We start from the raw sequence: 15073 nt of genomic DNA, 5'->3' as shown, positions 1-15073 counted from the left end.
ATCAGTCAGCACATATTTGAATTATAATGACAACATTGCATTAACTAGCTTATTTGTTTATGCTCTGATTACATGCAAGTGTCCAGGTCAGCAGTTTACACAGATGACTGTCTTCAGCCATATGAAAAATCGTCCATAGCAAAATATACCTAGCTAGCTAGCTACTTTCCTTTTGCTTCTCATCCAACTGGTTTTAACTAGCTAGCTACTAGTGTTCTACTAGCTAGCTGCTACTGTTGCGCAGCAACCGAGTTGCTCGATCGATTTAGAACTCTGAGATTCGGCTGAAAAGATCAGAAATGCTGCAAAAAAGGTAGCACATCGTTGAAATGTGTATGTGAAAGTGATAAATTATGAATTTAATAAAAACTATTGCAGCCACAAACTTGTTCAGTCAAAATTGATCTAAGTCTAATGGTCACCTTATGGATGTTGTAGCCTCGTTTGGGGACGGCAGGTAGCCTAGTGGTTAGAGCATTGGGATCGAATCCCCGAGGTAAAAATCTGTTCTGCCCCTGAGCAAGGCAGTTAACCCATTGTTCCCCGGGCCCCGAAGTTGTGGATGTCGATTATGGCAGCCCCACACACCTCTCTGATTCAGAGATTCAGAGGTTAGGTTAAATGCGGAAGACACATTTCAGTTGAATGAGCTAGGTTTGATCAAACAATTATCTGACGACCCTAATGCTAACAACCCTGTCAAAAATCCATTACAGTGGTAAAAGGCCCGACAGATCATGACGAGAGGCGTGGAGTGTGTTGTGTACCTCCAATAAAGTTGAGTTGCCAATTTTTATCGACATTGGTGTCATATTGGCTTAGATATGATGGTAGGGAGATTTGAATTTAACCTTGAGTTTCAACCAATGTACGACTATAATGATTATTATTATTATTAATACAATTGCTCACTATTGACTGTACTGTTGTATACTGTCAATGTGAAAGCTTGTTGCTTCACTGCTCTGTGAAGCAGCTGGCAGTGGAGGTCCGACTGAGGCTTTTGCTGAGCCCGACATTATATCCCTATCCCTGCACACACACATCTTCTCATCTCTCTATACAAACATCTATCTGCTGGTAGAGCTGTCCATGGGATAGTACAGGAGGAATTTATCATATTTACCCTTATAATGAAATCAATCTCTTTGAGATAGCATGCTCATTCAATGTCACAAACGTCCTCAGTCTGTTGTTTAACGCTCATAACATTCAGGATGAAGTTGGGGAAAATGCCCCCCACCCCCCACACACACACACATGTAAGGCAAAGACGAGCATATAGCTTTTTCATTACTTTAGTGATGACCTAAAATATCAGATTTGACAAATACGCTGGCATATCAACGGCCCGCATCAATGGAGTCAGGGGTGGTGGTTGAAACTTTGGTTTGTATTCAAGTCAATGATTTGGCATGTTGGTCAGGCTTTCCTGATGTTATCAGAGCACTGAATTGCTTTGCATTGAGGAACAAGCAACCAGGCTTGCATGCTTATTGGGAGAGAGTGTGACAGGGTTGTAGACAGCAGAAACAGTGTGGCGGTGAGCGATCAGAATGACAATGATACGGATGCCCTCTACATAACATGACGCTATGCTGAAGCAGAAATTTGTAATCCTATGAAGTGACTGAAAGGGATGGCTTCATTTTACAGCGAGAGCACGGAAATAATCATAATACTGTATGAGCAAATGGGAGTTATTGGTTTATTCACAAAATGTGGTTCATGGGAAAATATTTGTTCAGAAGAGGAATGTCAGAGGAGGTCATTGGGCAGTTATATTGAGTGCAGAAAATAGGTAGAATTAGATTTTGGTGAATATTCTGAACAAAATAACACTGTATAATTACACTATTCCTATTTTAAAACACTTTCAATTAGGATTGCAGTTTTTATTCACCTCTTTCTTACACAAGATTGCATTAGTCTGCATTTCATTAGTGCTTCCAAATGAATAGCTGTATCTTTTTGGTGTGCAGATGAAACCGATGTGAAATAGCTAGTTAGTTGGGTGACGTCACTCGCTCTACGACCTGAAGTAGTTGTTCCCCTTGCTCTGCAAGGGCCGCAGCTTTTGTGGCGCGATGGGTAACGATGCTTCGTGGGTGTCAGTTGTTGATGTGTGCAGAGGGTCCCTGGTTCAAGCCCAGGTTGGGGCGAGGAGAGGGACGGAAGCTAAACTGTTACACAGAGTGTGTATTTCTACATGAAATTGAACTCTGCCTAAAAGGCCAGCATTCCGGAGTCGCCTCTTCACTGTTGGTGTTGAGACTGGTGTTTTGCGGGTACTATTTAATGACGCTGCCAGTTGAGGAATTGTGAGGCGTCTGTTTCTAAAACTAGACACTCTAATATACTTGTGCACTGGGGCCTCACACTCCTCTTTCTATTCTGGTTAGAGCCAGTTTGCGCTCTTCTGTGAAGGGAGGAGTACACAGCATTGTACTTCAGATCTTCAGTTTCTTGGCAATTTCTCGCATGGAATAGCCTTCATTTCTCAGAACAAGAATAGAAAAACGAGTTTCAGAAGAAAGTGCTTTGTTTCTGGCCATTGCGAGCCTGTAATCGAACCCACAAATGCTAGTTTTATTGCTTCTTTAATTAGCACAACAGTTTTCAGCTATGCTAAAAAAATTGCTAAAGGGTTTTCTAGTGATCAATTTGCCTTTTAAAATGATAGACTTGGATTAGGTAACACAATGTGCCATTGGAACACAGAAGTGATGGTTGCTGATAATGGACCTCTGTACACCTATTTAGATATTCCATAAAAAAAGGATAGCCTTTTCCAGCTACAATAGTCATTTACAACATTAACAATGTCTACGCTGTATTTCTGATCAATTTGATGTTATTTTAATGTACAAAAAAATTGCTTTTCTTTCAAAAACAAGGACATGTCTAAGTGACCCCAAACTTTTGAACGGTAGTGTAATTCAGTATTCAGTGATAGATTTAATTCAGTTTTATATTCTGTTGAGGTTTCAGTATTTGAGAGGATGAGGATGGATGCACGTTGAGCACCTCTCCTACAGCAGACTGCAGTCTACTAAACTATCTGTTCCCAATAGGAAGGTCCTATATAGAGGACAAGGAATTTTTTTGTACAAGAAATTGAGGGTACCTATTTATTCCCCTAATAGTTTATTTAATCTTGTCTTTGGTTCACTTTCTTGTAATATACACTACCAGTTAAAAGTTTTAGAACACCTACTCATTCAAGGGTTTCTTTTATTTCTACTATTTTCTACATTGTAGAATAATAGTGAAGACATCAAAACTATTAAAAAAACACGATGCTTCGTGGGAGAGAATGCCAAAAGTGTTGAAAGCTGTCATCAAGGCAAAGGGTGGCTATTTGAAGAATCTCCATTATAAAATATATTTTCATTTGTTTAACACTTTTTTGGTTACTACATGATTCCATATGTGTTATTTCATAGTTTTGATGTCTTCACTATTATTCTACAATGTAGAAAATAGTAAAAATAAAGAAAACCCCTTGAATGAGTAAGTGTTCTAAAAGTTTTAATTTAATGTAATTTTACATATTTGATCAACATTGTAAGGCAAGTCCCTTCATGGTTATACTACACTGTAAGTCAATATAGTATATGTCCTTTTGTTTCTAGAGTAAATAGTTGTAATTGCTCCAGATTCTGACATGAGACGCAATCAACTATATTAATCATTAAATTAGCCAATGCATTTGTGTAATTTATCATCCCTACTCTGAATCCATACTCTGAACCTTTCATATTTTTTGAACCTTTGACTTTTTTGTCTTGACAAGCTGTATTAAAATGTCCTCCTTCAGAGGGAATGAGTTGAACCTGGCAGCTTAAAGTCTCAGCAGGGTATTTATTTTTATATTTCTATTGGTCGTCATGTGGGGATTTATGGCCCAGCGGTGTAGAAATACTGGGGCCAGAGCCATGGATGCCTTTTATTCTGAGGGAGTCAATCCTTGGCAGTGATTACATTCCAGAAGGAGAGGGTCCGACTCAAAAAGACAAAGCAACTATTAAAACCATTACAGAAAATACAGAATGTCCAAATGTCATTTTAATTGCAAGTACAACTTGACGAAAGTTGCAAAAAAGTACGTGTATAATATTTCTTCCTGTATTACCTACATTATATCTGTCACGGGATACTTACATTAGAACATATGCATTGCACTTTGTTCTTTAAACTAAGGTTATCTGGTCCCTGTGTACAGTGTTATTAACATGGTGTGACTGTGAGCAGCAGATCTCCCTGAGCATTGAGTGCCCTATGTTAACCTTTAAGCTTCCTTGTGGCGTTTGCTAATATTGCATGCCTTTGAAAAGATTTCCAGCCTTTGGCGCGCTGGCTTCCCTTCCCTTGCCTGCCTGCCTGATGGAATGGAGCAGTATTCCAATGTGCAGCCAGCCACCCCCTCCCCAGGATGGCAACAAGCCACTGAAGCGGCCACTGTCTCTGCACATAATGGACCCTGGCCTCGTCTATGATTGTTTGGAAATGTGATTTTGATTCAGTGAACAGTTTGTGTCTGTCATGACTGATTAGCATCCTTGTTGCGGCTAGCAAGAAGAGGTGCCAAGTGTACAAATAATGTTGGAATGCACTGGCTATTGTTGAGCATGTGAGGCGTGTGGGGGCATTCTTCCTTGAGCCAACCACATCCAGTAGCCACTTGTAAGTTACAGCATTATATCAGAGACGGGGGGGTGGGGGTCTGCGCTGTAGAGTGAACTACACTGAAATACAAAGATGTATAATAATATGTTTCTAGCAGTACTATTACACCACCTTTTCAGACACTGTGTCTGAAATTATTGTGGGTACCTATGCAGATAAGAAAGCAACCTTTGAAGTAAGCATGTACAGTATGTTAGGTAGAGATAGTCATAGGTCAGTGGAGAGCAGGGGATGTTTTCCTTTCCAGGGCTGACTACATTAACATTTCACAGGGAGGTGTGTCTCTGTCTGTTTTTCTGTCTGTCTCTTTGTCTATCTGGACACACTGATCTGATGCTGACAAAGTGTGGTCCACTATTTAACCTCCACATATCACCAGGCTGTTAGTCCCCAACTATCTACAGGCACAATGGGTTTTGTCCTCTCTGGCTTGTAATCAATGCCCTCCTTCCTTGTTAAGCTCTGGGGTTATTGATGTCTTCAAATGGGCTGCGCTGGGCAGTCTTCTGTTCTTGGTTTGACCTCTCCTCGTCTTTTACTGCCTGAGCTGGAGAGGGGATCAGGGTCCTACTCACACTCGGGTTTTAGTGTGGAAAATGAAATAAGAGAACATTAGATTGCTGTCCCTGCAAGCCAATGCATATTTCTGTCAAACAGAAAAGTACTGCCATTTCATGTTCTCACAAAACACATTCCAGTTAGTTTGTAAAAGTAATATTACGATTCCAGAAAGTAAATGTGCTTCAAATCTCTCAGATCTCACTAATCAAGGCAAACTAAGCCAGTTATAAATGTTATTTTTCTGTTGTCTTTTTCATATTCACTGAGTGTACAAAACATTAGGAACACCTTCCTAATATTGAGTTGCCCCCCCTTTTGCCCTCAGAACAGCCTCAATTAGTTGGGGCATGGACTGCAAGGTGTCGAAAGCATTCCACAGGGATGCTGGCCCATGTTGACTCCAATGCGTCTCACAGTTGTCAAGTTGGCTGGATGTCCTGAGGGTGGTGGACCATTCTTGATACACACAGGAAACTGTTGAGCATGAAAAACGAATCAGCATTGCAGTTCTTGACACACTCAAACCGGTGCACCTGGCACCTACTACCATACCCAATTCAATGGCACTTAAAAATGTTGTCTTGCCCTTTCACCCTCTGAATGACACACATACGCAATCCATGTATCAATTGTCTTAAGGCTTAAAAATATTTCTTTAACCTGTCTCCTCCCCTTCATCTACACTAATTGAAGTGGATTTAACAGGTTCACCATGATTCACCTGGTCAGGTTATGTCAGTCTATGACACTGCCAAGTACCCAGTTTACCACCAGAGACACTCTTAAAGGGACAAGGAAGATCTCTGTTGGGCAACACGGCCAGTATCTACAACCAACCTACCGAAGCGCAGCTTAGAGTAAATATTTATTGCATTTTCCTTTTCCAAATGGGCGGTTATTTAGAATGCATAAGATTCTGTATTTACAATAGCATAGCTTCTCCCTTTGTGCTTCAATCCTCCCGCACTTTCCTTCAAGCCCAACCCCCTCTCTTTGTGTAACCAGCCGTCATACAGGTTCCGTCCCCCAGGGACGTTTTCTTGTAGGACATAATTAGTAATCAATGTATGATCCATTCTGTGTATATTTAATTCTGTGTGATTAGTTAGGTATTTAGTAAATAAATAATTAAACCAAAGTTTGTATTGCTGATTCAACTTGTTAGCCAGGGTTCATGAAGATAACCAAAAATTCTATGATGTTCAGATGAGACTGAAATAAGGTGACGATTAATATTGACTGCTATTGATGTAAAATATTACTAGGTCTTTAAGAGTTTATTCGGACGATAACAGCTCTATTAACAGTTTTTCGTGGTGCCCCGACTTTCTGGTTAATTACATTTACATGATTAGCTTAATCAGGTAATATTAATTACAGAGAAAGGATTTTATAGAATAGCATGTCATATCACTTAATCCGGCATAGCCAAAGACACGACAATGTCCGTTACGTTTATGGGGGGTCAATTAAGGGAGACATCCTCTTCTGTAAACCACTGTAAACCAGGAAAACATGAGAGGATATTTTAAAGTACTGGATAGCTTTGTGACATCAAATGGACTTTGGTGGTCAAGCTGTGTTGGTATCTGTGCTGATGCCGCAAAAGCCATGACAGGGAGTCATAGTGGAGTGGTAACACGTGTGCAAGCAGTTGCTCCCGACGACACTTGGGTACACTGCAGCATTCACCGAGAGGCTCTTGCTGCCAAGGGAATGCCTGACAGCTTGAAAGACGTTTTGGACACCACAGTGAAAATGGTTAACTTTGTTAAAGCAAGGCCCCTGAACTATCGTGTATTATCTGCATTATGCAATGATATGGGCAGCGACCATCTAACGCTTTTACAACATGGTTATCAAGGGGCAAAGTATTGACACTTTTTAAATTGAGAGACGAGCTTAAAGTTTCCTTTACTGACCATAGTTTTCACTTGTCTGACGGCTTGCATGATGACGAGTTTCTCACACAACTGGCCTATCTGGGTGATGTTTTTTCTCACCTGAATGATCTGAATCTAGGATTACAGGGACTCTCCGCAACTATATTCAATGTGCGGGACAAAATTGAGGCTATGATTAAGAAGTTTGAGCTCTTTTCTGTCTGCATTAACAAGGACAACACACAGGTCTTTCCATCATTGTATGATTTTTTCGTGTGCAAATGAACTCAAGCTTACAGACAATGTCAAATGTGATATAGCGAAGCGCCTGAGTGAGCTGGGTGCGCAATTACGCAGGTACTTTCCCGAAATGGACGACACAAACAACTGGATTCGTTATCCCGATCATGCCCTGCCTTCAGTCCACTTACTGATATCTGAACAAGAGAGCCTGAGTGAAATTGCAACAAGCGGTTCTGTGAAAATTGAATTTAATCAGAAGCCACTGCCTGATTTATGGACAGGGCTGCGCTCAGAGTTTCTTGCCTTGGCAAATCGCGCTGTTAAGACACTGATGCCCTTTGCAACCACGTACCTATGTGAGAGTGGATTCTCGGCCCTCACTAGCATGAAAACTAAATACAGAGGCACAGACTGTGTGTGGAAAATGATTTAAGACTGAGACTCTCTCCAATACAACCCAACATTGCAGAGTTATGTGCATCCTTTCAAGCACACCCTTCTCATTAACCTGTGGTGAGTTATTCAAATTTTTTGATGAACAAATAAGGTTTTATATGTAAGATGGCTAAATAAAGAGCTAAATTATTGATTATTATTATTATTTGTGCCCTGGTCCTATAAGAGCTCTTTGTCACTTCCCACGAGCCTGGTTGTGACAAAAACTCACACTCATTCTTATGTTTAATAAATGTTTCGTATAGTGTGTATGTGGCAGGCTTACAATGATTTTAGAGTTCAATGACCCTGGTGCTAGAGTGGGTACGCAGCTGGAGGTTGAATGTTTGAAGGGGTACGGGACTATAAAAAGTTTGGGAAGCACTGCTGTAGTGTATAGCGATATGCTGACGTTTACATTTAGATAATCAGGTTTCACTATCTCACTTTCTTATTCAAGTCAGGCTCTTAAGAGAAAAGACCATTGTTGTGGATGTTGTATCTGATTCACCATTTGATGAAGTACAGTTTGTGTAACCCATCATCTGTTTCCATTATGTAGGCTGTAATGTATTATTGTCCCTACATACCTGTATCTCTGAAAAATGGGTTCTAATAGATATTGTCCCTTGCCTTTTGTAACTGTTTTGTTGATCAGTAAAAGACCAAACTCTGAAGTACTTTACCATTAGATTGTGAGAGAAGATTCATTTGTTTAGTTGAATGTGTGAGTCCTGGGCCCTCCACTACTACTAACAGAGTGTCCATGGTGTTACGTACGTTGTGTCCTCCAGGGCCCCTCCCCAGGCCCATGCCAGAGCCTCAGAGCTGGAGGTGATCTCCCAGCAGGTGGAGGAGGACAACCAGTGTCAAAATCCGGTCCAGCTAGGCAGCTTTGCTTACAGAGACCTGCCTCTGGCCGCACTGGACATCTCCCTGGCCGGTTCCCAGCTCATCTCCAACCTGGACGAAGAGGACAACAGAGAGGGGTAGGTGGACACAGAGACCCGTCCCCTCTGTGTATCTGTGTAGGCCTAACCATCAGCCTGGACCTGGATTAGTCCAAGCTATGCTCAGTCGATTTTTGTGTATAATGCAGTCATACTGTATATTCATCTTTGTTCTATGGCTTCTTTCTCAGGTGAGATCATTCTTACACAGCCATAGATACGTAACTGGAAAGACAGCTAACCTTCACATTTTGCCATGGGTCAAAGAGAAAAATGTGCTGTTTTAAAGCTAATTTCCTGCTATACTACACATATTGCTATGGGGGCCCCCAGAGCCCTGTAGACAAACTCTGTAGCCACAGTATGCACTATGATGCATTGCACACATTTGATAGATTACAGGAAAGACTTGAGTGTGAGGATCTTGTACAGAGATGGAATGTGCAGAACATTTGCTTAAGCATGCTAGGAATATGTTATACATGCTGCTGTAGCCTAGTGGTTAAGCAAAAATAGAATAAAGACAATGTCACCATCTAAAACAAGAAAAGCAATGTTTCTTGACTGAAAATGTGTCATTCCAGTCATCTGAATTGGTGCCTAATTATTCAATAGGCATTTGTTTGCCATGAAATGTTCAACCAAAAGGATGCTATTACAGAGATTGTACCTAAAACATTTCCCCTGTGTTTTTGATAATTGTACAATTACAATAACTGACATAGAACTAAGCACAATCCATAACCTACCATGACAGAGAAAATGTCTGCTTTCATTCTCTATCATGCTAGTTCAGCTCATCATAATGATACCTGACATGCCAGGTCGCAATTGTAAATGAGAACATGTTCTCAACTTGCCTACATGGTTAAATAAAGGTGAAATAAATAAATAAAATAAATGCCATTGAATCACTCACATTCACCTCTCATTGTGGTGTAGGATAGTTTGAGGATACAGTATGTGTCTGTGAATACTTCAGTGTCATCCTTGCATTGTCAAGGTATTAACTGACATGCCAGTGAGCATACACTATTTGTCTCAGTGACATCATTTCTCTGTTATAAAAAGATTCCTCCCTTCAACGTGCACTTTTGGCTCAAAACAAACAGTGTTGTTAGCGTCACATTGTTCCTGAAATGTCAGGCGCTGGTGGCTGTGTTGTTGGGTGTGTTGTCTCTGCCCATAGATCCTGCTCGTCCTGGTTGGGTGTTTCTCACATGGCCCTATCACTGCGCTGCAAGCTGAGTGTGTACAGGACACACCCCCTCTTATTCTGCCAGTCCTCTCAGGATGCGTGACTCACAGGCTGTTGGGTGCTCTCGTCTGTGCAGAGAAAGTAGACAAACACCATGAACTTAATTAGAGCATCCGCCCACCACGTCATTCAATGCCTGCTCTGTCAGCTGACATCACCACGCCCGGCTGGGACCTGGTACGACCCAGGGCTCTGTGGGAACCAAGGGGGGACAGATGGTTCCCAGTCCCATGCCACACACCCAGGCCACAGAGTGCAGGAGCTGGCAGCGCTGCCATCACTTTGGGCACTCTCAGGAGAACGTGTCCATATGAAACTATGTCACACCATGAGAAAGAACACAGCGATGTGGAAAAGTCATGGGATGCTAAGGTGCATCTCTAAGGGATTTTAGAAGTCTGACTTTTCTGGTAAAGTCTCTGGCTAAATAGCTATTTGTTTTGATGAAAGGGATTGGAATGATTTTCTTAATTGGAATGATATTTCCCTCCAAGCCTGGGAAATATTATTTAGCCTCGTAGCGCCATCATAATAATCAGAATAGGCGGTGGTGCCAGTGAAGCTGGAAGTATGGCATGTTCATTCAACTTTTTAGATTGGAATTCCAGATTTCAAACCACAGGCATTGCAAGGCCTACTCATCATCGGAGTTTCACTGTGGGCTCATGTTTCCATCCGTTGGAAGCATTCGTGAAAACAGAGAAATATGCAGCCACGTCACAATTTCTTGTTTACTCTGTTATGTCTGTTATGTCTGTAGCATTAGAGGAATGACAGAGCTAAGTTGATATTGCACATTGTCATTCATTAGACCCATTGAAATAGTCAGACGCCCTAATGACTAACTGAGTGTACATTCTGATTATTTATAAAGCATTGTTATCCCTACCCTTACGCACATTATGTTCCTTAATCTTGACGGGCTCGTCCCGTATGCGGGACGGACATCCAGCGAAAAAATCCTATCGCCATTAGCATAACGAAATTGAATATATATATTTTTTCAAATATAGGACTATGTTATATCGTTTTATAGATACACCTCCAGAGAATAAATAAACGTTGTTTTAAAGCTGACACAAACAGACTGTAATTGGTCCACATGACCAAATATGGGTCTTCATATATGGGTCTTTCATCAAGTAATCAATAGCATACTATAACGTCAGTTGCTTAGCTGAATGGGTTTACCATCAGCCCTGGGTTTACCATCCGTTTTCCAAGTAGATTTAACGTCATCACGTCGATTTTTTGGGGGGTTGAAATTATATGGAAGCAATGTTGATTTAGTTTTTGCTCAGTGGGAAGGCTTTAAAGAGGACTTCCCTTTGTTGTGCTCTGTATAGCTGTGAAACAGAAGAGAGTCTTATAGTGCATGTGGTAGGTTTTGCATTGTAGCGAGCTGCTGCACATGGATCTCTAACAGCAGACGTGGGCGATTATGTAGGAGGTGGATGTTCTTGCGGACAACAGGGGGCACATGCAGTACTAGCAGATTCAGAGCAGTGATGAGCTCTGGATTTATTAATAGACTTCTTCATGGAGCTACCTTCTTGCCCAGAACATGCTAGAGACTACGGTGATGGGGCGTGTTGCTTTCCACTCTTATCACCTTATTCACCCCTTCTGATTAACCTGTCATATGCTTTTGTCATGTTATGACGTTCAGCTACTGAAAATCCGCCAGCATCGTCACAGGGTTGTGGCATTTCAACCTTAATTGGAGCATAGAAAGACATATCCAAGCCTTTCATTGGTTATAAGACATATTGTAAAAAGGGTTGTTTCAAACACTTTCTTACACACTTTAACGGTTTATGAGTGTAACCGGACTATGTATAGTGTGATCTGTTGGTCAAGATGTGAAGCTGCAGCATTAAGGTGAATAAAAGTGACGTCCTCCTAGTGACCTTCCTTGTGGGTTGACCCTTCAGATCCAGACTTAGTTGAGTCCAGGTCCCTCCAGAGAACCTCCAGGCCTCTCCAGAGCTGTGCCAGGGGCCAGGGCTCCTCTCTGAGCTGCCAACCCAGGGCCCACAACCCTCACTCGGTATATCATCTGCCAGACCAGCCTCCAGCCCCAATCCACCAACAGCAGCAGGAACAGCAGCATATGCCTCTGATTTCAACGGGGCCAATGTGTGAAGTGTGATGCGTCGCAGCAATGACAGATGGTTAATCTGGGTCAACCTGTCGCTGTGACTGGAGGAGAGAGAGAGAGAGAGAGAGGAGGGACCTTCACCCTGCCTGCTCCCATACTCCCATTAATTAACAAAGCTGCCCGCCAAAGATTAGTGGGAAATGGCTCCATTTGCCGAATGTGGGCATGCCTCTGTTGTGTCTGTGACTATCATTAAATGTGAAGACTGTTAGAAATGTTATTTTAAACTAATTATGTAAACATTAATTAACTAGGAAGTCGGGGCACCACAGAAAATGTTAAGATTACAAAGTTATAATTTTCAGAATATAACTATTCAGATATTTTAATATCTGATCAATGAATGATGAATTATTATTACCTCAATTCTCATTTCTGAACGTCGCAAACCCTTGGATATCTGCACAAACCCTAGCCAAAACAAACAGTAGATATTGGTTACTAACAATGATAGAAAAGTCCCTAGTGGGCTAAGCCGATATGACGGCTTGGTAGACAAAGGAAAGGGGTGGGGACTGAGAAAGAGCGGGAAAGACAACATGGATTCACTACACACAGTCTATAATTATAGTCATTGAAATGCTAATCCTTTGCACATGAACGGCCACTCATTCGAGAATAATTGCAATTTATATATTTACGCCCGTATGTCTTTGTTGTCTTCTCTGTTGGAATCCTCAATCATCCTTTAGAGTTCATCAGAGTCTCTGGTTAACTTTCCCAGAAGTCCCAATGTCTTTTGTGGTTGTAGGTGGCTAGAATGGATACTTCAGAGTACCATTCGGAAATGTTCTTATATAATAGCGGCTTCGGCGGTTGACAGTATTCTCGTGCTAGATTTACGTAATTTCTAGCTGCAGACTAGTAATTATGCGTCTAAGATTTGCTCTTATTCTGTAGTGATCGATAGACTCAGAGTTTAACCATTTCCAGCTGTGTAGCCAAACTACAGCTCTTAGGTCTCCGTGGCCTATATAATTATAGCCATTCTAATGTGGGGACTCTGTCCCGGCGTTCTCTGACTTCTTAACCATTCGAGACGTGGTTACTGTGGTTCTCTTTGGCAGAGTTGTAGTTTAAACAATTCCACATGAAGCGTCAGCTGCATGTTTTCTAGTCTGGTGTGAATTTCTTCAGGAGTGGGTTTTATACACTTCAGAGAAAAGGGCGGTCCATGACGCTGACGTAATGTCTATGCTCACGTGCGCGTGGCCATTGATTTGGTTAACTTTATATGAAAACCTATACTCTCATTTAGAAGGTTAGCATCACATTATGTCGATGTCATTTACAAAATAGCCTCCAATACCCTACTCAATAAATTGAATGCAGTCTATCACAGTGCCATCCGTTTTGTCACCAAAGCCCCATATACTACCCACCACTGCGACCTGTACACTCTCGTTGGATGGCCCTCGCTTCATACTCGTCGCCGAACCCACTGGCTCCAGGTCATCTACAAGACCCTGCTAGGTAAAGTCCCCCCTTATCTCAGCTCGCTGGTCACCATAGCAGCACCCACCTGTAGCACGCGCTCCAGCAGGTATAACTCACTGGTCACCCCCAAAGCCAATTCCTCCTTCGGCCGCCTCTCCTTCCTGTTCTCTGCTGCCAATGACTGGAACGAACTACAAAAATCTCTGAAACTGGAAACACTTATCTCCCTCACTAGCTTTAAGCACCAGCTGTCAGAGCAGCTCACAGATTACTGCACCTGTACATAGCCCATCTATAATTTAGCCCAAACAACTACCTCTTCCCCTACTGTATTTATTTATTTTGCTCCTTTGCACCCCATTATTTCTATTTCTACTTTGTACTTTCTTCCACTACAAATCTACCATTCCAGTGTTTTACTTGCTATATTGTATGTACTTCGCCACTATGGCCTTTTTTTTGCCTTTACCTCCCTTATCTCACCTCATTTGCTCACATTGTATATAGACTTATTTTTCTACTGTATTATTGACTGTATGTTTGTTTTACTCCATGTGTAACTCTGTGTTGTATGTGTCAAACTGCTTTTCTTTATCTTGGCCAGGTCGCAATTGTAAATGAGAACTTGTTCTCAACTTGCCTACCTGGTTAAATAAAGGTGAAATAAATAAATTGTCACGTCCTGACCAGTAAAAGGGGTTATTTGTCATTGTAGTTCGGTCAGGGCGTGGCAGGGGGTGTTTGTTTTGTGTGTTTTGGTGTAGGTTCTATGTTTAAATCTAGTTTTCTATGTTGGGTTTTTGGTAGGACCTCCAATTAGAGGCAGCTGGTTGTCGTTGTCTCTAATTGGAGGCCATATTTAGTTGAGGTTTGTTTCACTTGTGTTTTGTGGGTGGTTATTTCCTGTATAGTCTGTGCACCTTATGGGACTGTTTCGTTGTTTGTTTCTTTTGTTTAAGTGTTATTTCTAATAAATTAAGAAGATGAGCACTTTATCCGCTGCACCTTGGTCCAATCCTTACGACGCGCATTACATAAATAAATAAATATTACATCTTTTCACAAATAGTTTCATGTTTAATCAGATACGTTTCACAATATTTAGATGTAAACCTGACAGCTGGGAAATGTAAACTTTAAGAGATGCAGTTATGTGTGTTTCCTGTCCTTCATGAGATCACCAAATGGAACACATTTGTCATAACTGTCCCTTAAGTAAGTGTCCACGGACCATTCCCACATCCTCCAAAATATAAATATTGTTTAGTTCTCCCATTTTGGGGATTAGGAGTTTTGAACAAAATAAGTTATTTGTTCTGGTAGACTCTCTTAATACTGCATGGCAGTTTCTAAATAAAGGAAACACCAACATAAAGTGTCTTAATAGGGCGATGGGCCACCACGAGCCGCCAGAACAGCTTCAGTGCGCCTCTGAAACTCTATTGGAGTGATGCAA

The 15073-nt window shown here is 41.5% G+C and overlaps 1 protein-coding gene across 2 annotated transcripts in view; it reads left to right on the top strand.

Annotated features, from left to right (window-relative positions):
• Positions 1-15073, top strand: part of LOC106573501 (transmembrane protein 266) — an 83982-nt gene that overhangs the window by 14501 nt on the left and 54408 nt on the right. The window contains exon 3 of one of the 2 annotated variants that reach the window (XM_014148601.2): positions 8606-8800. The exons of the other annotated variant lie outside the window; for it this stretch is intronic. Coding sequence (XP_014004076.1) covers positions 8606-8800 — 195 coding nt within the window. The remainder of the gene's footprint in view (positions 1-8605; positions 8801-15073) is intronic. 2 annotated transcript variants of the gene reach the window in all.

The sequence above is a fragment of the Salmo salar genome, chromosome ssa16 (assembly GCF_905237065.1).
Source record: "Salmo salar chromosome ssa16, Ssal_v3.1, whole genome shotgun sequence".
NCBI classification, from domain to species: domain Eukaryota; kingdom Metazoa; phylum Chordata; class Actinopteri; order Salmoniformes; family Salmonidae; genus Salmo; species Salmo salar.
The sequence above is the reverse complement of the archived record's forward strand: the minus strand, read 5'-3'. Positions and strand labels throughout refer to the sequence as shown.